This window comes from Cricetulus griseus (assembly GCF_003668045.3).
Source record: "Cricetulus griseus strain 17A/GY chromosome 1 unlocalized genomic scaffold, alternate assembly CriGri-PICRH-1.0 chr1_0, whole genome shotgun sequence".
Lineage (NCBI taxonomy): Eukaryota > Metazoa > Chordata > Mammalia > Rodentia > Cricetidae > Cricetulus > Cricetulus griseus.
The window spans coordinates 113,576,309-113,602,570 of record NW_023276806.1 but is presented as its reverse complement, the minus strand read 5'-3'; the positions used below and the strand labels follow the sequence as shown (position 1 = coordinate 113,602,570).

Below are 26,262 nucleotides of genomic sequence, written 5' to 3'. Positions count from 1 at the left end.
ACAAGAGGGCAAGAGGAAGTGAGGGGGATGCCTGGGAAGTGGAAGTAGCAGCCCTTAGTGCTCTCTAAATGAGGGAAGGATATCATGTATAAAGTGTGGGGGGGGGGTGGGGAGGCAGTCATTTAAACATACCCAGTTCTCTGCATCATTATTTTTATCAGCAAAGGTATTGTCAACTGGGAAGGGAAGTGTCTAAGAACATCAAGCAGAGTATTAATGAAATAGTTAAGAGTTCAGTGTCAGGACATACTGGCTTGGTATCTGACAAATGGGCAAGTGGGTGTCTCTGGACACACATGTTCAAAAGGAAGGCTGAGCTACAGATAGAAATTTGGGAGTTTTCCATGAAGTCAACGGGGTAGGTCTGATGGTTTGGAATAAAAGAATGTAGTGAGAAAGGAGGAAGGTCAAGACCAAGTCTTGACATCAGAACTTCAACATTAATGGTTGAATTCATACAGGTAAGTGGGGTCTAGAAAGGATATTGAGAAAGGAGAGAAGGTTCAGAGACCTGAAAGGTAGGAGGATATTTATTTCTAACAAGAGGGAGTAGATTACTATGGTTTTAAAGAAAGGCCATTGAGGCTGGTCCAGGAACTCAAACTAATGCATACAGTCTTTCTAGGGGCTAAAGAGAGTCAACAGCCAACCTCATCTATGCCAGGATTATGTCTAGCAGACAAGAACTAGTTATAAAAAAAAGAGAGAGAACTAGTTATAACTGAAACACAAACTTCAGCCAGGCAGCAGTGGTGCACATCTTTAATCCTAGCACTCAGGAGGCAGAAGCAGGTGGATCTCTGTGAGTTCAAGGCCAGCCTGATCTACAGCCTGAGCTGTTACACAGAGAAACCCTGTCTGGAAAAACCAAAAACAACAACAAAGAAAACACAAACTTCAAAGAAGTTGGGTGTTTTTAGCTTGGCTCTTACTAATGAATTAAAGTTCAGAAACATCAAGTGACTTGTCTAAGGTGACAACTGCTAACAACAGTTGTCTTGATCTTTTTGTCCTTGCATATCAGGGATTTGGAATTAAGCAATCTTTGATGAGATCAAGTACCTTGCCTGTAAATAAGCATGTGACCAAGCACACTGGTTTAACCACTGTTACACATTAATAGTGTCTCCAAGATGTACTCAGTGAGTAGTGGGAACCTACTACTTACACAAACCTTGTTAACACTTGCAAGCATCAACTGTCATCATAAAGAACTAAACTGAGAGCTGAAGAGATGGCTCAATGGTTAAGAGCACTGGCTGCTCTTCCAGAGGACCCACGATCAACTCCCAGCAACCACATGGCAGTTCACAACTGTTTGTAACTCCAGTTACAGAGACCCAAAACTTCCTATGGCAAAACACTAATGAACAAAAAAAAAAAAAAAAAAAAAAAAAAAAAAACTAAACTGGACACAAAGCAAATACATGCAATTGCTAACAAGATTTTGTTTCCAGCTTTTAACATCAACATACCATATCTACATGCATGGCGTTCCTGTCAGCCTCACTGTAAACAGCCACAGACTGTATGCCCATTCTTTTGGCTGTTCGTATCACCCTGCAAGCAATTTCTCCTCTGTTTGCAATGAGGACCTTGGCAATGCCTCTTCCTGTTAAGACACCATGAAGTAAGACACAAGTGTTATTAGGAAATGAGAAATTAAAATATGTTATTAGTCAGCTCTTAAGGGCTTGCTTTGATAAAACTGGCATATGTTAGCCTAAAATCACCATTTTAATATTAGACAGTGGATTTCTTTTCTATTCACTAGAGTTCATAATATCTCTATTAATGCAAACTCAAGTTATTCAGTAAAAGATACAGAAAGCTTTAAAAAAAAACATATTGTAGGATCTTTATATGGAAGAGCTTAGGACATTTAAACCAAGAAATGCAGTGTGAAGAAGACATGACTTGGTTCTCAGTTTCTCTTCTTACTATGTCGTGGAAACATCCTATTGTTATGTTCAAATGCCACTCCTTCTACATTGTTGACATCTGCACTGTCAGCGGCTCCAGTCCATTAATGTTTCTAGTTCTGTACAGTCAATTTCTACTTGATCATCTCCTTGTCAGCTTAACATCAGAGCATCTAAAATATGGCTTATTGTGCTGTCTCTCAGATCTTTCCACAAGCACTCTTTTCTCAGTTCCCAAACTCCTGGAAAGTTAAGAGTATCACTGAATTTTCCCTGGAGGTCTGTTGTCACCCACGAGGCTTCTCAAAGTTTTCCTGCACTATTTCTTGAAATGTTGCTGTTTTTTCATTCTTTTCCGATTGCTAGAATCCACCTTTATTAATCTAAACCTAATCAATGCAGGTGTTTCAAACATGTCCAACAACATGGTCCACTTCTTTTCAATCGGCATAGTTCTTCCAAACGTATTTCATAAAAAGTCATTTATATTGATGGTGCCCTGTTCACACATGTATGATCATACATAAGATAAGCACTTATGTAATCATATTTTATAAAGAAATGATACAGTATAGTGGGCAATGATTCCTACACTATTGCCTGCACTGTCAACTGATGAATTATATTTCATCCTGAGTGCCTAAGAGATTCACTATTTCCTTGTGTTTCAACCATGGTAATAAAATTGTCTGATCTAGAAAAAGAGTATGATAAACAGTGCCATCATCAGACATAAGATAAATGCTGATAGTTTAAAATAAGGTTTTTCTTTAAGAACATAAGGTTTTTTTGTTTTGTTTTGTTTTTTTGGCCAAGAGGTGGAGGTGCATGCCTTTAATCCAGCACTCCAGGAGGCAGAGGCAGGAGGATCTCTGTGAGTTCAAGGCCAGCTTGATCTACAGAGTGAGTTTTCAGATAGCCAGGGCTATGTATGGAGACCCTGTCTTAAACAAACAAAAAACTTAAAATGTTCTCCATCATTACACATCCAAATTCACACTCAACAGCAAAAGGATTGCATATTAGCAAAATTGGTGACTTAGTAATTAATAAGAAAGTTATCATGAAAATGCAAAAGTATGAAGGTTTATGAGAGCTAATTCTATTGTATACAAATTAAAGATTAAAATTTCTATTTCTTGGCTCATACCCTAAAGCAATGCTAAACAAAGTCTGCCAGTACCTGGGGTTGTTCCATACTTCATGGTTCTCTGTTTCCAAGCCCATTCCCTATAAAATAAGTCCAAATGCAATTATGATTAATCAGAATATACCAGATCAGCTACTGCTCTTTCAAAACAAGTCAGATGCAGTAAAAGGTTAACTTTAAGCCCATTAGTAAGGTGATTTAATAAGACTCTCCATGGAAAGAAAACCTGGGAGGCTGAGTTCTGGCCAGTTTCCCTTTGTGTTGAGGTCTTTGAATGAGTCACCTACCCTGTTTAATATCTGAAGCTGGCATTTGTCCAGAGAGACAATTAAAGGCAAAGGTGCTTTAAAATCATATACCTCAGCTTTTTAAAAGCCTTCTGTTGGACTGTAAGTAAAAGTTAACAACCACCCAGTATACACACTGTTAGAATTGTCAAGGAAGATTACTCATTCTGTATTTTGATGTTATCTGTTCTACTTTATTAAATCAAATATGTTAATCAAGCTACAGTTTGAAAATACAAATTGAATGCAAACCTCTGATAAGACAGTTTTGACAATAAGCCAAAGAAACTAAAGGAAGGAAGCGGAACAAGGATAATGGAAACAAGAAATGTTGGCTATGGCTTAGTCCCCACCTGCTACTTACTCTTCAATACTGCTTTGCTTGCCCACAGTCAGATCACTCTACACTGGAGTTTCTCAATCTTTTTTTCATTAATACCCTCCCAATGAGAAAACTTCACATAGGAAGGAATACATTTTAGATGAATAGATGAATTTGAGTTTTAGAGAGTTACAAATATGCTAGTCAAGTGCTTAACCTATAGCTCCCATTCTGCAAAATGCAATCTTGAAGATACTTCTCAGTTTTAAAGAATACAATTTTTCCAAGCAAAATCATAGCTGTGTATAGACTGATGAGCTTATTTCCCTCATAAAACACAAAGATCACACTATACATTAGTTATTATACAACTGCAACAATATGCATATACCCTTTGCACATAACTATGCAACCATCAGAACTGGTATTTCCCAAGGGTCTCTTGAGGTACACTAGACACTTACTATCCTGGGAGCCACACTTAATCAGATGTTGTCAGTCTTGAAGCATATTGGGAAGACCTACATCTCTGGCCTGAAAGCTCTGCAGATGGCTTCCCCAGGAGACTGGTGCTGTCTTAAATCTTTCCAATTTAGCCCACCTCACTTTCTTGATCTTCAAGGAGGAAGACATCTTTCCCGATCTTTATGAGACATTTTCCAGCTTGGAGCACTGACTTCCCTTTGACCTCTTCGGGTCAGTTAAGGGTTAAAGCCTTTCCAGGCAGTTGTGCCTATGAAATGGCAACTTCCTAATGGGGCCACTGACAGCCCAAAGCATTTTCCTTTCAACTAGTAAAGACTGATACAGACAGAAGGACATACCCTTTATCTGTAATCCTCTATCTTGACAAAGTTATGATTGCTGTATCCTATTTTTTACAGTTATTTTTGCTACATCTTAAAACATTTAAACAAGATAAGCAAGTTGCTGCCATGAGAATAATTACACTGATTAAGAAAGCTTCTACAATCATGCCTAGAATCTTAATACTAAGGATTCTTTTTTGGAGGAATCATGGCTGGAAAAAAAAATCCCATGCTGGTAAGATTTTTAATTATAGAAACGATCAACAGCTACCGTAGATTTTTCTAGAGACAATAAGCAGACTTTGAGAGAGGAGAGAGGAGAATGAGTATGGTCATATTTGGAAACCTAAGGAAAGAAAACAGCATTAACACTAGCTTCACCATCTTTCTTATTTAAAATATAGGGGTGAGTCTAAGAAGTCACTGACAGTTCAGGTATCTACCACTGTTTGTTGAAGATAAAAGTGTCCATTCTTCAAAATGTTTATTGATTAAATCATATGGACCTTATCTGGTTAAATTTTTTATACAGTAGTTAATTTGAACAAAAAAAAGAGGACTGGTATCGTATTAATATTATCTCTGCTACATATGAGCACCATCACCTCCTCCTAGAAGAAACTGAAGCAAAGATATTGGGTAACTTGGCCAAAGTCAACCATGCAGTGAGGCGCTAAGAGGGAGCCCACCCTTCTGCCCCCAGGGCAGTCTTGCCCTCAGGCGGGTACTAAGCGGCTGCCTTTCCAGAATCTGGGAGGAAGGTGATGGTAACGGTGAAGCAATCTACCTACACGACTCGGGGATCTATACTGCAGAAGTTACTGTCCCCAAAGCGTGGAGCTTCATCGCCCAAAGGATCTGGGGCACAAGTCAGTCATCTGACAGCTGTGTTCAAACTTGTGAACAGCTTCCGACAAAACTCCTCAGCCCTCTGCAAAGTCGCTCTCATTAATTCTTTCCAGCAATGGGAATGCTTCTGTGAACTGCACTCAACATGGGGAAGCTGAGCTGAAAGGAACTTTGTTTGGGAAGGGGGTCCTGGCCCACGCCTCTAGCTGTGCACTCTTCGGTAGGAGTAGCTTGCTGGGCGCCAAACCAGGCAAGCTCAGAGGGCCACCCTCCCTCCCATCCTTAGAGCAGAAACCAGCCAGTGACACAGGCACCAGGGGGAGAGCCAACAGGCTGAAGTGGAACAGCGCCCACCAGAACTACACAGATTCTTAAAGGGCCGCTCACGTGACCCAGCGCCCCGCAAGCCGCCCGTGCACCGACCCGCCACCCCCACCGTCACCTCGGCTGCAGCAGCAGGATAGGGACCCGCCGCAACTGGTTCCTATCTACCACAGCCAGCAGCGCCGCCGCAGCCATCTTCGCACAGCCGGGTCGGACACCAAAAGCTGCCCCGCGTACTAGTGAAAGCGTCCCTCGCCTTGCAGCCTCCTGTCCTCTGTCGGCCACCGTGGCACCAAAGAACTGGAGGGCGTCTCCGCAATAGCCAATCACAGAGCCGGGTATGTCAAAGTCACCGATTGGCTGACTGGACTCAGTGCCGGGCTGCTGGCGGTGGATTGTGAGGGGCGGAGTTCCATCAGCCCTGCGCTGGAGGCGGAGGCAGCTCGCCTACCTTTCTTGTCCACCTGGGAGAGCGGAGGACACCGAGGCTTTCTATCAAAGAGCAAGCATTCTCACTGAACATCAGGAAAAAGGGGAAGTCGAAACCGAGTGGCAAAACATCTAGACACAGTAAAAATATCTGTGGATGATTATTGGAGACAGCTGGGGCAGGGTTCATGGCGGGGGAATCATAGTAAAACAGCCAATTGAATGAAGGGTTACAATTTCAAAAAGAAACCCGGCATAGTGGCAAATGTTTGCAAACCCGGAACTGAAGAAGCAGAAGCAGAAGGATTGTGGTGAATCGGAGGATTGACTAGACAGTGAGATCCAGGCCAGCCTAAGCAATACAATGAGGTCCTCCCTCAAAAAACAAAATAAATATAAAAAGTAAACATAAATTCAGCGGGAAAAACAAAGGTAAAGACAAATTAATGGATTCAGAGAATTAATACCTTTTGAAGTAATAAATCCAATGTGAGAGTTAGTTACATTTTGAGTTTCAATTACTATGCCTAAGAGATCCATGAAACAAAAATGTGTCTGATCTTGCAAGCCCCTTGCCCAAGGACAGATAGTTCCTGAAATGATGGAAACTGGTGTTTGTTTGATCTTACACTTCTGTGTTTGATCACAGAAGGCTCACAGTCAGGAAATACGTCAGGATGAATGATTGGATCTGATGGAAATACTTACTCCCCAGCAAACCAAGGCCCTGGGCATTTTTTCTGGGAAACCAGAGATGGAACTGGCCAGAGAGTCCGTCCTCCCTTCAAATTTGACTTTAAACTGTGGTAGTGGTCTTCTTCTTGGCTGATGGAAGTAACATCAGGAACTCAGAAAACACGTAAGAAACCAGTCAATCAGAAATAAAGGGGGCCCAGTGGAGGCAGGAGGATCAGGAGTTCAAGGTCATCCTCACCTACACAGCAAGTCTGAGGCCAGCCTGGACTATGCCAGAACCTGCTTTAAAACGTAAGATACTGTCTTGAAAGTTTTGAACTTTTAGAAGCTCAGGATACAAACTGGCTTGCCTAGGTTTTCAAGAAGGTTCCTAGAGATCAGGCCCATTGGCCAGCACAAGAGAACACATTCCAATTCATCATAATGAATTCCTTATTCAGATACATGATTATGAGTGGAAGGGCATATAGCAAAATGATCCGTAGTCCATAAGGTTAAGATATCTTTATTCAGATAAACACCAGCCACATGCAAGCCAGAGCGTGCCAGGGACCGCAAGGCAGGCAGGCCAGAGAGAAGGCTCCCATGTGCCTTGCAGCTCCTTAAAAACCTATCATGCGTCATCCTGACCTCACCTTGACCATGCCCTAACAGGAGTGGTCAGGCACACCTGTAGCCAGACCTTAGGAGGCATGGCTACGGTGTCTCTCCACAAGGGCATCTTTTGTTAAATAAGTTTAAACCTTTATCAGTAAAGTCATCAAATGGTTCCAAAACTTCACTGGGAATACCGTGCAATTGCTATTGTGTGTGGCTGTAACCATTTTTTTCCTACAGAGTAATAAAAACTCTATTTATGGACTGGCAGTAGTGGCACACATCTTTAATCCCAGCACTTGGGAGGCAGAGGTAGGTGGCTGTCTGTGAGTTAGAGGTCAGTCCGTTCTACACATCAAGCTCCAGGACAGCCAAAGCTACACAGAGAAACCTTGTCTCAAAAAATAAATAAATAAATAAATAAATAAAACGAAACAACAAAAAGCCCTCTATTTATTGAGTTCTTGTTGCTCATAGCTCCTCAGGTTTTGTTTTGGTCATGTAGAGTCCCATAATTTTTAAATAAATCACACACTGTTTTCTGGGCTTGGGGAGAAACTGGTTCTATCTTGTACTTACAATTAATGTAAGATATATTAAAAAACAAAACCAAAAAGTGAGCATGGCCCTCAAATAAGCAAGAATAGAGGGAAAAATCTCCCTTGACTTTTTTTTTTTCTTTTTGACTTCACAGGGTCTCTCATTATATCCTGGCTGTCCTGGAACTCACTCTGTAGACCATGCTGGATTTGAACTTACAGAGATCCACCTGCCTCAGTCTCCTAAGAGCTAGGACTGAATATGTATGTTACCACACCCAGCCTTAACATGATGTTTTAATTAAAAGTAGAAAAATCACATATATAGAAAACAATGGATTACAAAGAAGCTAATTTTGCTCAACTTTAAACAAATAGATGTTATGAAAAATGCTGTTTACTAAAACAGATGCTGGAAAAGAGACAAAATCTAAGCAAACCATTAGTGCAGGGGAACTAGACCATATGATCAAAGAGCAATTCTTCCTGCCATTCTGCCTCCATTTTCACCTCTATACCTAAATGCTGTTAAAGCCCACATTCTCCTGCAAAAAATTCCATATAAATGGTAAACAATAGTTTATTGCAAAGCTATTAATTTTTTCTAGAACACAAAAGGATTGGAAAAAAATTGAAGTTGTTTTTATAAAGGTGATGATGCCAAAATCAATAAAAATAGCATGTACTTCACACATCCACATCTACATAATGATAGCCCAATGTCACTTATGTGTATTAATGGGAAAACCCCTATATACATATTACTAAAGCACACGGTGACATATAAAAAGGCAAATTTTATTGTAGAAATGTAATATTGGCTTACTGAGAAGTAACTGAGAAGTTACTAATTCAGTTAATCACATTAATATTTGAAAGAAGAGAAAATATTCTGTTCATAGTTACTTGATCAGTGTTTGACAAAAATCTAGCCATTGTTCTTCATTGTAACTCAGTAATTCAAGAGATAGGGTTAGGATCTCTGGGAAATAATGGTGGATCCTCATTCACTTTTCAAAGTCAACATCAAATAAGCTTTAAATAGATAAAAACACATTCATGTGTGTGCAAATACACACACATGAACATACATGTATAATTTTTTTACCCTTGCCTCCAAATATTTTAACTGACATAATTTAATTAAAATAGACATTAAACACGTTTGGTACTCTACACTATCTATAATCTCAATACCACAGAATACATATAAGTTACAGCACAGAAGTGAAAACTCTAGTTAGCATATAATGTGGAATGCACATACTTAGAAATCCTGGCTTTTGAGTCCCAAAGTGCTTCTGAAATTCAATATAGTACAAAAAATTAAAATCACAGTACACAATTGAAATTTTGGTTGAAAGTGTCAGATTCTTAGAGATTTTGGATAAATGTACACTCTTCTTTAAAAAGATGTACCTAAAGAAACCAGGAGGTGGTGGTGCATGCCTTTAATCCCAGCACTCAGGAGGTAAAGGCTGGCAGATCTCTGTGAGTTTGAAACCAGCCTGGTCTACAGGGTGAGTTCTAGGACAGGCTCCAAAGCTACAGATAAACCCTGTCTCAAACAAACAAACAAACAAAAACCACAAAACAACAACAACAAAGAAAGATATTCCTGGAGACACACAACACATCAGGCACTGATAGATAAAATTATGGAGACCAGGGTGAGGGTGAAAGACCCCGAAGAGGCACTTTCGTAGAGGGAGACCCCACACCCAGGAATCAGCGAGGCCACGAACTGGATGTAAAAACAAGAGGCTTTATTGGAGACGCGGGTACCCGGGGCGACTTAGCTTTTCTGAGGCCAAGCGCCCCGAGCCAAGGGAAAGGGGTCCTTATATAGGGAAAAAGGCGCAAGCTAGGAGCAGGGATTCTATTTGATGGTTCAAATGAGGCACAGAGCCATTCCAGATCAGCATATTCTCAAGGTCTGGTGTCTGGTACAACAGACTTGATTCCTCCCTCCGCGCCCAGGTGGCTGACCTTGGGGGCGGAGACCTTGGGACGGAGTGTTTCTCAACGGGGGGGGGCGTGGGGGCGAGGGGTGCTCGGCCCCAGCCCCGGCGCGGTGCCAGGGCAGCCCCGCCTGGGTGAACCGGCTTGGGAGGGAAAACGGCAGCCGGGGGAAGTGGAGGCCGGCGGGGGCAGGGCGGCTCTGCGGCAGCTCGCCCGCGCTGCACTCTCCAGCCCCTCCCGGCTGCTCCAGAGAGAACATCCAGCATCAGCATAGGCGGGGGGAGACAGAGAGGCAGCGGGCCTTTCATTCCCCCATTTCTCTTGTGACTGAATGAAATCTTTCATTCAAAGGTCTCTGGTTAGGTCTTTCTCTAAGCTTGGCCATGCTGTCTCTAACTATTCCTGTATGGTCTGTAAAAATGATAAATCTAACCCTCGTCTGTTCTGCAGGACCACCTCAGAGAGTGATGTTAAGGATTTTTCGAGTGCACTGACTGACTCTTCTAGGACCTGGATATCCGTGTGCATGGCTTGTTGTAGAAGCTTAAAATGATTAATTCCCTGTAAGGCAATGGTTCCGGTCCCTATGCCGGCTGCTATGCCCCCCACTGTTATCCCTCCTAATAATAGGGCCACGGTAAAGGATATTGGCTCCCTCTTATGTCGGGTTGACTTCTCTAGTACCCTATAAATATATTCAGGTTGGTGATATGTGACCCTGGGCCAAAGTTCTGTCAATATACAAAAGTCAATAGTGGCATTGAGAACGGTAGTAGAGACGCAGGGGGTCAAACCAGTACTGCCTATGCATAGCCCCTTTCCTGAGACCTCAGACAATGTGAGCTTGTGCTGCATGGCAGTTTCACAACTGGTAGGCGCTGAGGTCTGGTGACGCCGGACCCAGACAGTGTCCCCGATCTGGTAGGAATGGGGAATGGTAGGATGGTCCCTCTGGTCTTTATAAGTTTTTTTAAAAAGGTGTGAGCCCATATGGCCTAGGGGTATGCTAGGGGGAGTAGGAGGGCCCAGTCCCCATCAGGGAGTGATAGGTACTGGCATCCCCACGCAAGGAAGTTCCCTTTGACTTAGCATTTCAACCAGGGAGAATGGACGGCGAAATTCTTTTCCAAACTGCTTCCTGCTGACTTTGGGACGAAGTTAGGGACCCCAGAAGGTTGAAATGCTAGTCAAAAGCAAAAAGGAATTTAGGCAACGGGGAATCCATCAGGGGCTTCTGGTTAGCAGACACTGTTGCAGAGATAGGGGGTGTCCATATCAGCAGACTAGTTCACATCCATAGCAAGTCTAGGGTTCGCAGTCTACTTAGAACAGTCTGAAGTCAGCAACTGGTACTCAGATGTCTGTCAGAAGCAGAAACCTGTTTAAGACATATTTAAACTAGGAACAGAGGTTAAAACTTATTTATAGAAGCCCACAGTGCAGAAAAAGCAGATATCTGGATATCTGTTCAAACAGCAAGAACATATTTATAACTTTGAGTCCTAGCAAAAACTACAGATTTGGGCTATAAGCATGTACATTTTTCTTCTGTCCAGAGAGCTAGGTATGGATTGGACAGGGGTGCCTTTGGCCTGATGAAAAGCCCTTTAAGTTTGTACTTAGATGACAACCAAAATAAACTTAAAAACCTTGAGCTTGTGCCTGAACAGTAGATAGTCATTATTTTATCAGCTAACATACTGACTAGTCTATAGTGGATCTGACTGTCTGATGCTGTCAAGCTGACAACCAGTAATATTTCAGAGATCTGAGAAGGGTATATTTTATCCGAATCTACTAAAAAGTGACAGAAGCCAGTTAGAAGTAGGTCCATATACAGTTAGCCAAATCCAAGTTTCTCCATTACCGTTGGAGGCAGCTGTCTCAAAGAACAGCAATCTTCGCCAGGCCTATATTGTGAGAGGTTTTATTTTCTCTCTGTGGAAGAGGGACATGGAAAAGACTGACCTTGTTTTGTCTAGGCAAAGGGGTACAATCAATTTTCCAGCGTCCAGCAGCTTTGTCCACAGTCTCGGCCAGGTTCTGGCAGGCGGCAGGTTTCATATCTGAGCATCTGCTCATTGGTCCAGGTGCAGGAACTGAGGTGCCTGTAATCTTCGGGTCATTGTCAGGATCTGGCAGTCTGTCTGACATTATAAACTTTAGAGATAACAATTTAAATGCCATATTCTGAAGATCTCTGAAGCATTAGAGGTCTGTTTGTCTGTTTTAATTACTTGCCTTAAGCATACATTAAGTATACAGGTGGCTAGGTAAGGTCTTATTTCTGTAAATAATTTTTAGTCTGACTGTAACTGGTTTTAACTTAGTAAGATGTTTGAAACAGCACAGCTGAACTTAAAACTGCATAGAGCTACCTTATATTCCTTAAACAGTAGCTTAACTTCTTTCTTAGGCAGGGTTTTTCTGTGACTTTGGAGCCTGTCCTGGAATTCGATCTGCCGGACCAGACAGGCCTTGAACTCATAAAGATCTATCTGCCTCTTATTCCCGAGTGGTGGGATTAAAGGCATGTGTCACCAATGTTCTAAACTTAAGGTGTGTGCTACCAACATCCTGAGCTTAAAGGTGTGTGTTATCAACATCCTAAACTTATTTCTAAAATATAAACTGTAATATCTTATAATAGATCAGCATCTTTCATAAAACAAAAACTTTACATTGTCAGGCTTTGCTCAAAAATAATTTTAAATTGAAGCTCTTTAAGTATAAATATTAATAAAAACAAACATTAAAAAAAACTGGTTTTAAAAAGAAATTTAAATTCCCTTAAGGTCTTTCTGTAATATATAGAAGCATTAACATTGTAAATCTCAATTGAAAAACTTGTTTCTAAGATGGTACCTCTAATTTCCATGCGGTCATCTTTAGTCAAGATGGCGGTTTAAGTATTCCTTTTTTAATTTTAGCAAAATGGCGACCAGTCAAGTCATATGAACATTTTAAAACAAATATATATAAAACAGAATTAGCTTAATATGGTTAAAATTTTAGACATGAGAAACCATAGCACAGTTTATATTTTTCTGTGACTTATAATAACCTTTTTTCTGACTTTTAATAACTTTTCTCTGACCTTTTGCAACTTGCTTTAACCCTCTGTAACTTTCTGTGACCTCCAACAACTTGCTTTAACCCTCTATAACCTTTTATAACAATCTTTTCTGCTATAACTTGCTTTAATCCTCTATAACCTACTAGTTCATTTCTCTGACTCTCTTAGACATTCTTAGACAAGTTTCCTTTTTCCTTTCCCTCTCTATTATTTAAGTCTCCTATATTTTTTTTTCATTTCTCAGTTAACATCAAAATTTTATCAAAGTCTTTTTACAGTTCTTAATAACTTTAAGGCCGTTTAGATGTCCGGATCAGGCCAGATAAGTTTATACGCTCGAGCTGAGGAACAAAGAGTAATTCATTTGCGTTTGTGCACATCAATTATAAAACAAAGGCCAAACAACACAGAACACAGAACAGGTTTTCGCAGCGCAGTTTCAACAGAGAGTCGAAAGAATTGGGGGGGCGGGTCGAAGAAGGGGGCCCTCCTTCTTCGTCCCCAGTAAAGATTGCACATCCCTCAAGTCGAGGGCCTTCTCCAAAGAGACTGGGAAAATGTCCAGTCATAGATCTAAGTTCAAAGTACAAATCCCTCACGCTGAGGGCTTCCCAAGTTCAAAATACAAATCCCTCACACAGAGGGCTTCAAACGCTACCAGGACGTCTCCTGGAGCCGCGGTCGGGAGTTCGAACCCGTCAGTCCCTCCTCGGATCCGCCTACAAATGTACACAGCTGTATACTACAAACGCAAGCGCAATTCACAAGACAGACTCAGACCAGACAAGACAAAACAGCGGATCCGCACAACACTTACCTCCCAGACGTGGGTCGGTGGTCCCTGGGCGGGTCTCGATCCCGGACGAGCCCCCAAATGAAAGACCCCGAAGAGGCACTTTCGTAGAGGGAGACCCCACACCCAGGAATCAGCGAGGCCACGAACTGGATGTAAAAACAAGAGGCTTTATTGGAGACGCGGGTACCCGGGGCGACTTAGCTTTTCTGAGGCCAAGCGCCCCGAGCCAAGGGAAAGGGGTCCTTATATAGGGAAAAAGGCGCAAGCTAGGAGCAGGGATTCTATTTGATGGTTCAAATGAGGCACAGAGCCATTCCAGATCAGCATATTCTCAAGGTCTGGTGTCTGGTACAACAGACTTGATTCCTCCCTCCGCGCCCAGGTGGCTGACCTTGGGGGCGGAGACCTTGGGACGGAGTGTTTCTCAACGGGGGGGGGCGTGGGGGCGAGGGGTGCTCGGCCCCAGCCCCGGCGCGGTGCCAGGGCAGCCCCGCCTGGGTGAACCGGCTTGGGAGGGAAAACGGCAGCCGGGGGAAGTGGAGGCCGGCGGGGGCAGGGCGGCTCTGCGGCAGCTCGCCCGCGCTGCACTCTCCAGCCCCTCCCGGCTGCTCCAGAGAGAACATCCAGCATCAGCATAGGCGGGGGGGAGACAGAGAGGCAGCGGGCCTTTCAAGGGGAATACTCAGGCTATGCATAGTCAGCCAGATACATCACAGAAGACAAATGAATGGATCTTTTCATAGGAAGATGATGGAAAGAGTTAACTTCAACAGAGAAACCCGTCAGAGCAAAAGCCACAAAGGGAGTTTGTGGCCTGCCTGGGCTACATGAGTCTCTCTCAAAAGATGAAATAGATTTCCTTTTTCTGTTATGTGAGAGCTAAAGCTACGTTTTAAGTTTAAATAACTGTGTTTAAGAGATCTGTAAAACAAAAGCACCTCTAGCCTATAAACCCCACTTGCCCAAGGACAATAACTTCCTGGAATGCTGGGGACTGTTGTTCATGTAAGATAACAGCAAACCACATGCTTTCACTTTTGTAAACAAGATTGGTTGCCCCAACTAAACAGGGTGTGCTTGATCACACACAGGTGAGAGGTGCAAGGGATGTATGCTTGCTCCAGATTGGATGAAGGTGGGAAGTACATAGGCTTATGGATTTTGCCTCAATCAGCACTAGATTAATGTAATTCACAGCCAATCTCTGGGAATCCCAGGCATGGACCTGGCCAGTGTTCATCATTCTGCAGGTATCTAATAAAGCTTGCTTCTAATTTGGCTGAAAAATTTTTGGTAGTGGTCATATTCTCACCAGTAGAATTAACAGTTACTTGTCTAACATTTTAAGTCTGATTTGAATATATTAAAGCTATTTTTCTTCAGCTCTGCTACTTGGGTGACTTCTAAAAATATGGCAGGGTTCTTCATTATATTTTCCCCTTCCTGGATAGATCTTTCTGGTTGCATGAGCCTGTGTGCCATAGTTGAGGAGGCACAGTGCTCTCAAAGAACAGCTCAATATCATAGATGCTGAAAGACTGGCAATCCACTCATGCCCTTGACATAAATTTCTATTGGAAAGGTTAGAAAAATTGCACTTGATTTCAAGAACACTACAAAAATCAAGGAAAAATATCTTGTAAATTGCTTTGTTAATTCTTCCTATTATTTCTACATTTCTACATTCCTATTTCTATATTTTCTTTTTCCTTTAACCTATATTTCTACAACAAAATAAAAACACCAGAACATGGAATGTTCCTTTTTTTCCTTTTATTGAAAATAGATTTTTTTTTCTTATGTTGAAAGACCCCAGAGGCTCAGGCCCCCAGGATTTCAGCTCAGGACTTCAGGCTCAGACCCAATCAGCAGGCAGAGGCGAAAACTTGATGCAAACAGCATGAGGCTTTATTGCAGATGTTTAACAAACTAACCCCATGTTAGCTCGGGCCTTTCATCCATCCACCATGGTGGATGGCTGGAAAAGATGCCAAAAAGCCACAGGATAGAGATCTTGGGCAGCATAGGGGGAGTGTCTAGGGGGTACGCACAGGCTCACAATTGGTGTGCCTCCAGGCTTGGAGGGCTTGCCCTGTGTTGATTGGCCAACTGGTTGTTATGGCCCATAGGCCCTCCCAGGGAGGTTGCTATGCTCTGCATGTCATTGTGAAAGACCCCAGACCCCTAAGGGGCACAGGGTCCCCAGGAGCCCCCGTGACTCAGAAACCAGACCAAGAGCTGCAAAAGCAAGAGAGTTTATTGAGCCAATGCACATTCGGGTGTCAGCAATACCAGGAAAGCTGCACACCTCACAAAGGTTATGTTAGATCCCCGGAAAACTCAGGTATCCAGGGTCCCAGGCCACGACCAAGGTCATCCCAATCACCAGGCGGATCTGAGAGCTTGCTTCAAACTGCACGAGGCTTTATTGTAATTTAACGAGCTAACCCTATGTTAGCATGGGTCTTTCACCCACCCGCCATGGCGGATGGCTAGCAAAAGACAGCTCCTAGGGCCTCCCGAGAGATCTTATAGGACAGCGTACAGGGAGTGTCTAGGGGTACGCACAGGCTCATGATTGGTGTGCCTCCAGGCTTGGAGGGCTTGTCCTGTGTTGATTGGCCAACTGGTTGTTATGGCCCATAGGCCCTCCCAGGGTGGTTGCTATGCTTTGTGTGTCATTGCTGTGCACTTGTCCGTAAAGCACACCCAGGGTCGTAAAGCATAGCGCCACCAGCTAACTTCTGATTGGTTCCTTGTCACGAGGCAGGCATCTGACTTTCTAGTGTCTAGGACAAGGTCATGGAGCATGTGTTCGGCCGTTATGACTGCCGAAAGGGGAGCTGGTCCCTTCATTCCCCCATTTTCTTTTTTGGAAATTCCAATCATGGAATTGCTGTCTCTCTAACACTCCAATCAGGGAGTGAGAGATATTGGCATCCCCATGCAAAGGAGTCCCTCCTGACTTAGCATTTTAACCAGGGAAAATGGGTGGCAAATTCTTTCCCAAACTACTTCCTGCTGACTTTGGACGAAGTTAGGGACCCCAGAAGGTTGAAATGCTAGTCAAAAGCAAAAAAGGAATTTAGGCAATGGGGAATCCATCAGGAGCTTCTGGTTAGCAGACTCTGTTGCAGAGATAGGGGGTGTCCACATCAGCTGGACTGGTTCACATCCACAGCAAGTCTAGGGCTCGCAGTCTACTTAGAACAGCCTGTAGTCAGCAACTGACACTCAGATGTCTGCCAGAAGCAGAAACCTGTTTAATACATGTTTAAACTAGGAACAGAGGTTAAAACTTATTTACTGAAGCCCACAGTGCAGAAAAAGCAAATATCTGGATATGGCCAGGGACCATACAGCAGGGACATATTTATAACTTTGAGTCCTAGCAAAAACTACATATTTGGTCTATAAGCATGTACATTTTTCTTCTGTCCAGAGAGCCAGGTGTGGATTGGACAGAGGTGCTGTTGGCCTGATGAAAAGCCCTTTAAGTTTGTACTTAGATGACAACCAAAATAAACCTAAAAACCTTGAGCTTGTGCCTGAACAGTAGATAGTCATTATTTTATCAGCTAACATGCTGACTATAGTCTATATTGGATCTGACTGTCTCATGCTGCCAAGTTGACAACCATTATCTGACCTCCTAGAGACTAAGGCAGACACAGCAAGGTCAGATATGTGCTGAGTCAAAGGCCTAAATGTCTTTTCTGCAGCCTATCATGGCTGCTAAAGCTGACGGGGGCAGGGGGGAGGTGCTGGCTGGTCCCTTCTCTATGCAATGAGTTTGAGATTTCTACCCAAAATAATTAGTATAAACTAAAACAACAGAAAGGGAAGTCAAAAATAATTACCATGTTGTGTCAGGAACAAATGCCAGGAATGAGCATTTCAAGGTTAATTTGACTGCCCTCTAAAGTTGATGCAAATTATGATCTTTAAAGGCAAGAACTGCTGTGCCCCTGAGCTTCAGCACCGTTAGAATCAGCCGAAGAGAGGGAGGAGGGATAATATGAGAAAAGGAGTCAAGACCATTTTGGGGATACCCACAACAGCTGACCTGAGCAAGTGAGAGATCACTGACTTCTTGTCATGACCCAGCATGTCTCAGCTTTAACCCACTACAGCCATGAGGTTCTACCTGAGTGGGGGTGTGTGGACCTGGCAGCTCCTAGCAACCCAGTGATGATAAGGACCAAACACAGGCATCTTGTCATCTTCAGAGAGCTCTCAGTTCCATGTTGTAGAACCAGAGTCACTTCTTTATTAGCCATCTTTTCTGGTGTTTCTTAACCGTCCTGCCATGACCATGAGGAAACCTCTCTTTTTTCTCTCTGCTCTGGTCGCTTGCCCCTAACTCCTAACCTTCTGTCCTCACAAGTTACACGCACACCTCTGCCCTCCCTGCCGAGGTGAGGGCCTATTCAGATGCTTAGGTGCATAGAGATGCAAATAAGAGGCATACTACCCTGAGGCCATGGTAAACAATAGTAGCCTTACTGGCAATAACAATACAATAGTGGGCCAGAGCTTTCTGGTGCCCCTGTTTACAGGAGCTAGAGACTGGGCCCCAAAATATTCCATAACAGAAATATTCGGTCCCCCACAACTTCTGACTGACAGCTGGGTAACCTGCATGGGACTGAACTGGGCCCTGGGAATGTGAGTGATAGTTGTGTGGCTTGGGCAGTCTGTGAGGCCACTGACAGTGGGACCAGGATTTATCCCTAGTGCATGAATTGGCTTTTTGGAGTCCATTCTCTTTGGAGAGATAGCTTGCTCAGCCTAGATATGGGGCGGGGGAGGGGGGGAGGTGGTCCTGCCTTAAAGAGTTGTGCCAGACGTTAGTTGACTCCCCTTGAAAAGCCTTACCCTCCCTGAGGAGTGGATGGGGTGTGGTGAGGGAAGGTAGGGAGTGGGAGAAGGGGAGAGGGTGGGAACTGGGATTGGTATGTAAAATAGAAAAGATTAAATTAAAAAAAAAAAGAATCCGAGATGTAAGCTTTTGGTTGCCAGATAATAGTGTTGGGAGCCAAATTTCAGGGCTTGGCATGAGATCTTAGGCCATTCTTGGCTGGCCACACAGTTGTATATTAACCTTTACATAGCAGCTCCTTAGAACCTCAGCTCAAGAAAAGAAACAACTTGACCAGTCCTCCACCCACAGGCCCAGTCACCTAGGCAACCCTTCCTGGACCTGTTACTCATGAACTCTTTACAGTGCCACACATCCTCTTTTTGTCTTCCTAATATCCTGCCTACACTAACACCTGTTGCACAAAAAACCCATTCTACCCCTCCACATATGCTGCTCTACTGACTATATAAGCTAGCCTGAGAAAAATAAAGTTTGCCACTTGATCAGAAGCCTGTCTTGTGGCTGTTCTTTCTGCATCTCTTGTCCCCCTTCCATATCTCTCTTGCCCCAGGTTGACATCCTGCAGATCAGGACAATAAACGTCTCATCTTTTTCATTGGCTTAATCAGTGTGGTCATCTGTGTCTTTATGGTGTATATTGTTGAACCATAACAGAACAAAAGGAGAGAGCTAACTTAAACTATATAAAGATGCTGAGAGCTGGTGTTGAAAGATTCTCAGATTGAGGAGCCTCTACACATCGGACGGTTTCCCCCAAAAACTCAATGTCCAGTCCAGTTGATGTAAAAACAAGAGGTAAGTTTATTGTGGTATGTTTGCCCAAATGGGCCTCCCAGTCCGACAGGCCAAAGAAGCCCCGTTCCTCAAAGGCAGGTCTCTTTTATAGGAAGAAATCACAAGGTTTTGGGGAGAAGAGGGGGTTTGGGTACATAACCGGAGTCACAAGTCCTTTGAAGGTCTCTTATCTTTGGGGCCAGATGGTCTCCTGCCTCACCAGTTGGGTCAACATCCCATGGAATGAACCGGTAACTGCAGCTATCCTTTTGGTTTCTCAGGGGCTCTCTTTTGTCAATTGTTGTTACATTAACTGGTGGCATAGTCTGCTCTTATCTTCACGACCCCATGGGAGGGTGGCCCTTTGGAAGTTCTTGGTATTTAGTTAGGCTATCTTTTGGCCTTGTAAGGGAGTTATTGCGGCCAGCTAGGAAATTCCTGGGACTCGAGTCATTATGGCCTTGGTTAGATTTTTAAGTCAGGCCATCCTGCTTTTAGTGTGGGAGTTTTTTTTTTTTTTTAAGCCTTCTTATTTTATTTCTCTGTTAATTTTTAAGTCCTTCAGTGTGATGGCATGTGCTGTACACTTGGCTATCCAGGAAGTTGCGGTGGGAGGCTCGGCAGCAAACATAGTGAGGATGTAGTTTCAAAAGTTTTAAAATTCGTACATCAAAATAAATAAGTAGAGAAAAATTAAAAGCAAACTCTGAATGATGTTTTAGGTTTTCTCACAGTTATATGATTATTGTGGTTGTGTGGCAGAGATGTCACCTGTAAGTCTCAGTCCCTTGAACACAAGGTTCCAAAAGCTAGTGCAGTTTGAGGAGGTAAGGTTGAGGTAAGTGTGGCCTTTCTGAAACAAGTATGTCACTGGGGTGGGTTTGGGGATTTTTTTTTTAGCTTTCTCTGCTTCCTGCTTGTTATGAACCCTCAGCTCTCAGCCACCTGCTGCCATGGTTTTCTACCTTGATGGACTCTAATCCCTGTGGAACCATGAGCCCCAAGTAACCACTTTCCTCTATAAACTACCTTGGTCACGGCATTTTAACACAGCAATGAAAAAAGAAGGAATACAATTATATAATGTCCTTAATATATAAAGAACCTCAGATGAGCTAAGGAGAAAAAAACCTATAATGCAAGAAAAAAATGGTGAAATATGAAGAGCACAGATTAGAAATGTTTATGAATCACCCACCATTCTTTAATTTGCCCATTACCTCATGACTCCTAGCACTGGCCAACCTAGTGACAAAAGAGGTAGCATTTCAACTCCTGTCCACCTTCTGACATTTTCCCCTATAATTACCCAAGCCTATAAGCAGACATCAAGATCTCTGTTTTTTTTTTTAACTAAAGATGTCCCTTTCACAGGTGTCCCCCACCTCCAAATTAAACCTGTGCTGTCACAGTGACTCATTTCCTTGTCTGTCTTTTCAGTGAACTCACAGTAAATACATATGAAAAACAGTCAATTTTACACCAACTGAGAGAAGTACAGTTTAAACCACAGTTCAGATACCATTCTGCACCTCAGATTAACAAATATGGGAAAGGGGTTTATTTAACACAGTAAAACTACTGACGAGTCATGTAACCACTACACTTTCCTGATTCAAGTAAAAATGGCATGGTCACCATGGAGTACTGTGAATGGAAAAAAAAAAAAAAAAACAGAGCTCTCATCTCAAAGAGGATAAGAGACAATTTATTCTTGAGCCAGTTGAGTGAGCATGGCCTGGGACAAAGATTTAAGACTACCTCCAGTGCCATGTTCTAACATAGAAGCAGTTTTATAGTTTTAGAGTACAAAAAAAGTCATAAACCCAGACAGTTTGAAATGAACTGCTGGGTACATCAGAGAGAGTTACAACAGAGGGGAGGCTTTGATATAGTCCTAAAATGTTCTGTGATGACATTCTTGTGTTTGGGTTGGTGGGAGCCAGTGCCTCTGCTAAACCAATAGATTCCAAAAACCCTTGTGTTAGTCACTATGTGTTAGTTCTCACATAGAAGTGGACTAGGAATGGCTGATCTCTGAGCTAAAGCTAGCCCAAAATAAGGTCATTAGCCTCAGGGCCCTAACACTCCACTCTTCACAGTCTCTGCAGACACAGCTTCTTTACAGGAGTTCTCTGTATTTTGACACTGTAGGATGTTTTTGTTGTCGATGTTGTTGGTTTTGTTTTTTTTTTCTTCCTTGTTTTTTTTTTTTTTTTTGAGGGGGCTATTTAGACAGAATTTCTGTGTGTAGCGTCCTGGAACTCACTCTGTAAACAAGGCTGGGATTAAGGGCATGTGCTGCCATTGCCTGGTAACACTATTTATAAAAATTGTCTATTTATAATTTAACCTACCAAATTATTTCTTGACGTTCAGCACACAGAGAAGACAGTAGCTGGCCATAAGGAAACCATTCTGAGCCAGTGCCCTGTGCTGCAGGCTGGAATTCTATAAGAGAGGGTTGAGCCCCACTAATGCCTAAGCAGAAATTCAAGTCATCGAGGAAGACTGAAACAATATGACAAGGGGGTAGGTACCGGAGACAGAAGCATAGAGAATAACATGACAGAAAGTCAGCTGGCAGAGAAAGACTGGAAACCCTTCCCAACCCAGGCCACAGCAAATAAACAGAGTATGCCTGAGAAAAATCCTACAAATGTGGGAGAGACATGAAACTCTTGACCCCTACTGAACCTCCCCCCAAACAGTGCCAGCAACTGGGGAAAAAAATACTGAAGACTATAGGGAATTTTTTGTTTTTTGTTTTTTTTTTTTTGTTTTTTGAGACAGGGCTTCTCTGTATTGATTTGGAGGTTGGCCTGGAACTCACTCTGTATACCAGGCTGGTCTTGAACTAACAGAGATCCTCCTGCCTCTGCCTCCCTAGTGCTGGGATTAAGGGCAAGTGCCACCAACACTCAGGAGTGTTTTCTGGTGAGAATGGGGTGTTGAAATCACCCACCTACTTGCACTGTGCTGAGATCACTCTGTGGTTTTAGATCTACTCCTAGTCTTTCTTTTATGAAGTGGGATGCCTTTGTGTTGTGTGTGTATGGGTTTAGGATTATGCCCAGTGCATGGGACCCCCCGGAACATGACCACCACAGAGCTAAGTACTGATGCAAACACACAGGGGTTTATTAGAAAACGAACTTGAGTTTGGACTGTCCAGCAACACTCCGATGCAGCAGTGACTGAGAAGAGCAATCCTGAACCGGAAGGGGAATGGGTTTATACAAGGAAAAACCATAAGATAGGGGAGTACAAGCCTTGGCGTTTTCTGAGTGGTTCAGGGGGCGTGCTTCCTGGGTGGATTGGCCCTGGAGGTTAAATAAGCATTTGGAAATTTCTGTTAGAGCATCTGGTGACCATTGGGACATCTGGTGACCATGATAAGACATCTGTTTCCTCAGTGGCAGGCCGATTCAGCAGGATGTGGGGGCCTCATGCAGCAAGCTTTCAAATCTGCCTGGTGATTGGGGCGACCGGGGTCCTGGGCTGAGACCCTGGAGGCCTGAGTTTTCCGGGGGTTTAACAATTTAGGATCCAGACAGCAGCTTCTCCCGATGATGTCCAGCCCAAAATGGCGTTGGTCTTGCCCCTCATAGTATCCTATTGGTAGATTTTCTTTTTCTTTAACAAGAATGAAGTATCCCTACTTATCTCTTTTGATTAATTTTGTTTGAAGTCTGTTTTGTCAGCTATTGGAGTATGTTTGGTTTTAGTTACATTTGTTTTTGGATACTTGTTTACATCTTTTACTCTGAGGTAATATCTGCTTTGATGTGGGGTATGTTTCTTAGAGGCAGAAAAAAAATGGATCCTGCTTTCTAACCTGATCTTTGAATCTGTCTTTTTATTAGGGAATTGAGACCATTAATTAACATTCATAGTCGTTGAAAAATAAAAGTCAATTTCTGTAATTTTGTGGTGCGTTCTCATATCTCTTTGATTCCCTGTTCCTGCATTGTTTGTTTCATTTCTGTGACCTCATGGGTATTTACCTTCTCTTCAGACTGAGTATTCCTTCTGGTACCTTCTGTAGATCTGGCTTAGTAGTGTAAAATTCCTTGTCTGTTCTTAACTTTTTATTTCTCCTTCAATTTTCAGAGATAGTTTTGCTGAGTAAAGTAGTCTGGGGTGACTAATAGTGAGGCCTTTCACAACTTGGAATGAATTCTTCCTGACCCCTCTGGCTTGAAAGTTTTCTGCCAAATAACCAGGTGTTATTCTAAATAGTCCTGACATTAAAAGTGACTAGACCTTTCTCCCTTTCTCCTTTTTCATTGTCCTGTGTTTTAATATTTTAAATATAGCATGCTGTGAGAGTTTCTTTCTGGTAGAGTCTGATTGGTTTTCTGTAGGCTTCCTGCATGTGGATGGGCATCTCTTTCTCTGGGTATGCCTTCATGGTACTTTTCTTACCATTTTTCTGTGCCAGTAACCCAGGCAGTTGGCAGGGCTGAGAGTCTCTGGCCTTTTCCTGGTGTTTACAGACCCTCCCATGTTCCAATCATATGGTTTTAAAAGTTTCACATTGACATTTACAGAATGAGCCAATTCCTCAATTCTACTGCTAACTCTCTGTTTATGATACGAGCAATTTTCTTGGTAATGCTTTCCACTGAGGTCTTTAATTGGTTTATTGAGTATTAGATTTCCAACGGGTTTTAATTGTCATTAAAAATTCAAACTTTATTTTCATGTATTGGATTGACTTACTTCATTTTGCTCTTTGTTTGAATTGTTTGACCATGGTTATAATTATTCTTTTGAATTCTTTGTCTTGAAGTTCATTCAAGTCATTTTCATTCTATCGATTACTTTAGGGCCTATATTTTTAGATGTGATATGCTTTTTCATATGGAACCTGTGTTTTTAGAAGTGATATATTTTTCTTGTTTTTATTTTTGTTTTGGGGTTTGCATAACTTTAGTTTTGTTCAAGTCATGTTCTTCTTCTAGCAGTGGTGCTCAGAAGGGGTCTAATTTATACCAGATTTCTCTGTTTATATCAGTTTGCTGTGTTTATCATGGTATTTGGAGTAACAGCCTATATCTTTTGTCTTCTGTTCTCTGTTACAGGCTGGTGCCTTGTGCACTTTGGTCAAGTAGCCTAAAACAGTTTATTTTTTTTTCCTGCCAATGTGAACTGGCCATGGGTTTGCAATTAAAGGGTCCCAGTTAAGACAGCAGTCAGAGCTTTGAGTCTCTTTTTCACATGTGGTGGCTTCAGGGTGGGGAGTGGATTTGTATCTGATGAGTCTAGTAGAGTGTGGGCTAAGACACAGGAGGTGGCTGTCCCACCTCTTAGAGGGGAGCTGTGACAGGTAGGCTGGGTCCATGCCAAGTATGGAAACGAGTGTCCCTGGTAGTGGATGGGCTGGCATCAGGCTGATCCCAGAGGGGAAGTACCCAAAGGAGGTCATGGTACCTGGCAAGCAGTCACAGTACTCAGGTGACTGGAAAGGAGGCAGCTGGAGAAACAGTGCATAGGTACCCTAACTGGGTATTTACTAATTGTGATAACTAGATGGTCCCTAGCAGCAAGCAGACTGGGATGGGGTGAATATGAAAGGCAGGAAGACTGACTATTGAGAGGAATTTGTGGTCTCTAACTAGTAGGTTTGGGACTAGGGTGACTCAAATCTTATTGAAAACTCTTGCATCCATGTTCATTGGAGATATTAGTCCATAATTTTCTTGTTTCATAGGGTGTTTGGTTGGTTTGGTATTAGAATAATACCAAATGATAAAAAAAGAATTTGGAAATGCTCTTAATTTTCTGCTTTATGGAATATCTTAAGGAGTGCTACTGTTAATTCTATTTTGAATATGTGGTATAATTTTGTGCTGAATCCATCAGGCCCTGGGCATTTTTTGGTTGGAAGATAATCCATTGGGTGTTATGTGTCTATTTAAATTATTGCTTTTCAACTTGATTTAACTTTGGTATCCCATATATCTCTAGAAATTGACCCATTTCTTTCCCCCCTTTTTTACTAGAAAGAAAATTATCTAACATATCAATCCCAGTCCCTCTCCTCCTCCCCTGCCGCCCCCCCACAACTAACACCACCCATCCCATACCCTTTCTGCTCCCCAGAGAGGGTGAGGCCTTCCATAGGGGGTTCTTCAAAGTCTGTCATATTCTTTGGGATAGGGCCTAGGCCAACCTCCTTGTGTCTAGGCTCAGGGAGTGTCCCTCCATGTGGGATGGGCTCCTAAAGTACATTCCTATGGTAGCAATAAGTACTGATGAACTACAAGAGGCCCCATAGATTTCCAAAATCTCCTCACTGACACCCACATTAATGGGGTCTGGATCAGTCCCGTGCTGGTTTCCCAGCTATCAGTCTGAGGACCGAGAGTTTTCCCTTGTTCAGGTCAGCTGTTTCTGTGGGTTTCACCAGCCAGGTATGGACCCCTTTGCTCATCAGCCCTCCTTCTCTGCATCAGGATTTCAGTTCAGTTCAAGGTTTAGCTGTGGGTGTCTGCTTCTACTTCCACCAGCTGCTGGATGAAGGCTATACAATGGCATATGAATTAATCATCAATCTCGTTATCAGGAGAAGACATTTAAGGTAGCCTCTCCTCTGTTGCTTAGATTGTTAGTTGGTGTCATCTTTGTAGCTCTCCAGACATTTCCCTAGTGCTTGATTTCTCTTTGAACTTCTACTGTCTCCCTCTATTATATTATCTCTTATCTTTCTCTCTTCTGTTCTTCACCCAACTCACTCTCCCTGCACCATCATGTCCTCCTCACCTCAACTCTTCTCCCCTTGTCATTATCCTAGTTCCCTCTCCCCTCCCCCCATGCTCCCAATTTGCTCAGGAGGTCTT

General features: G+C 42.8%; 2 protein-coding genes across 3 annotated transcripts in view; both read right to left on the bottom strand.

The window, feature by feature from the left end:
• Positions 1–5,960, bottom strand: part of Mccc1 (methylcrotonoyl-CoA carboxylase 1) — a 54,657-nt gene extending 48,697 nt beyond the window's left edge. For both annotated transcript variants that reach the window (XM_027391989.2, XM_035451951.1), the window contains exons 1-3: positions 5,782–5,960; positions 3,106–3,152; positions 1,476–1,612 (exon numbers count right to left, since the gene is read on the bottom strand). In XM_027391989.2, coding sequence (XP_027247790.1) covers positions 1,476–1,612; positions 3,106–3,152; positions 5,782–5,858 — 261 coding nt within the window. In that variant the 5' untranslated portion in view covers positions 5,859–5,960. The remainder of the gene's footprint in view (positions 1–1,475; positions 1,613–3,105; positions 3,153–5,781) is intronic.
• A 29-nt stretch (positions 5,961–5,989) lies between these two features.
• Positions 5,990–26,262, bottom strand: part of LOC100772381 (ankyrin repeat domain-containing protein 26-like) — a 70,945-nt gene continuing 50,672 nt past the window's right edge. The window contains exons 10-11 of the mRNA XM_027391883.1: positions 13,562–13,704; positions 5,990–6,155 (exon numbers count right to left, since the gene is read on the bottom strand). Coding sequence (XP_027247684.1) covers positions 5,990–6,155; positions 13,562–13,704 — 309 coding nt within the window. The remainder of the gene's footprint in view (positions 6,156–13,561; positions 13,705–26,262) is intronic.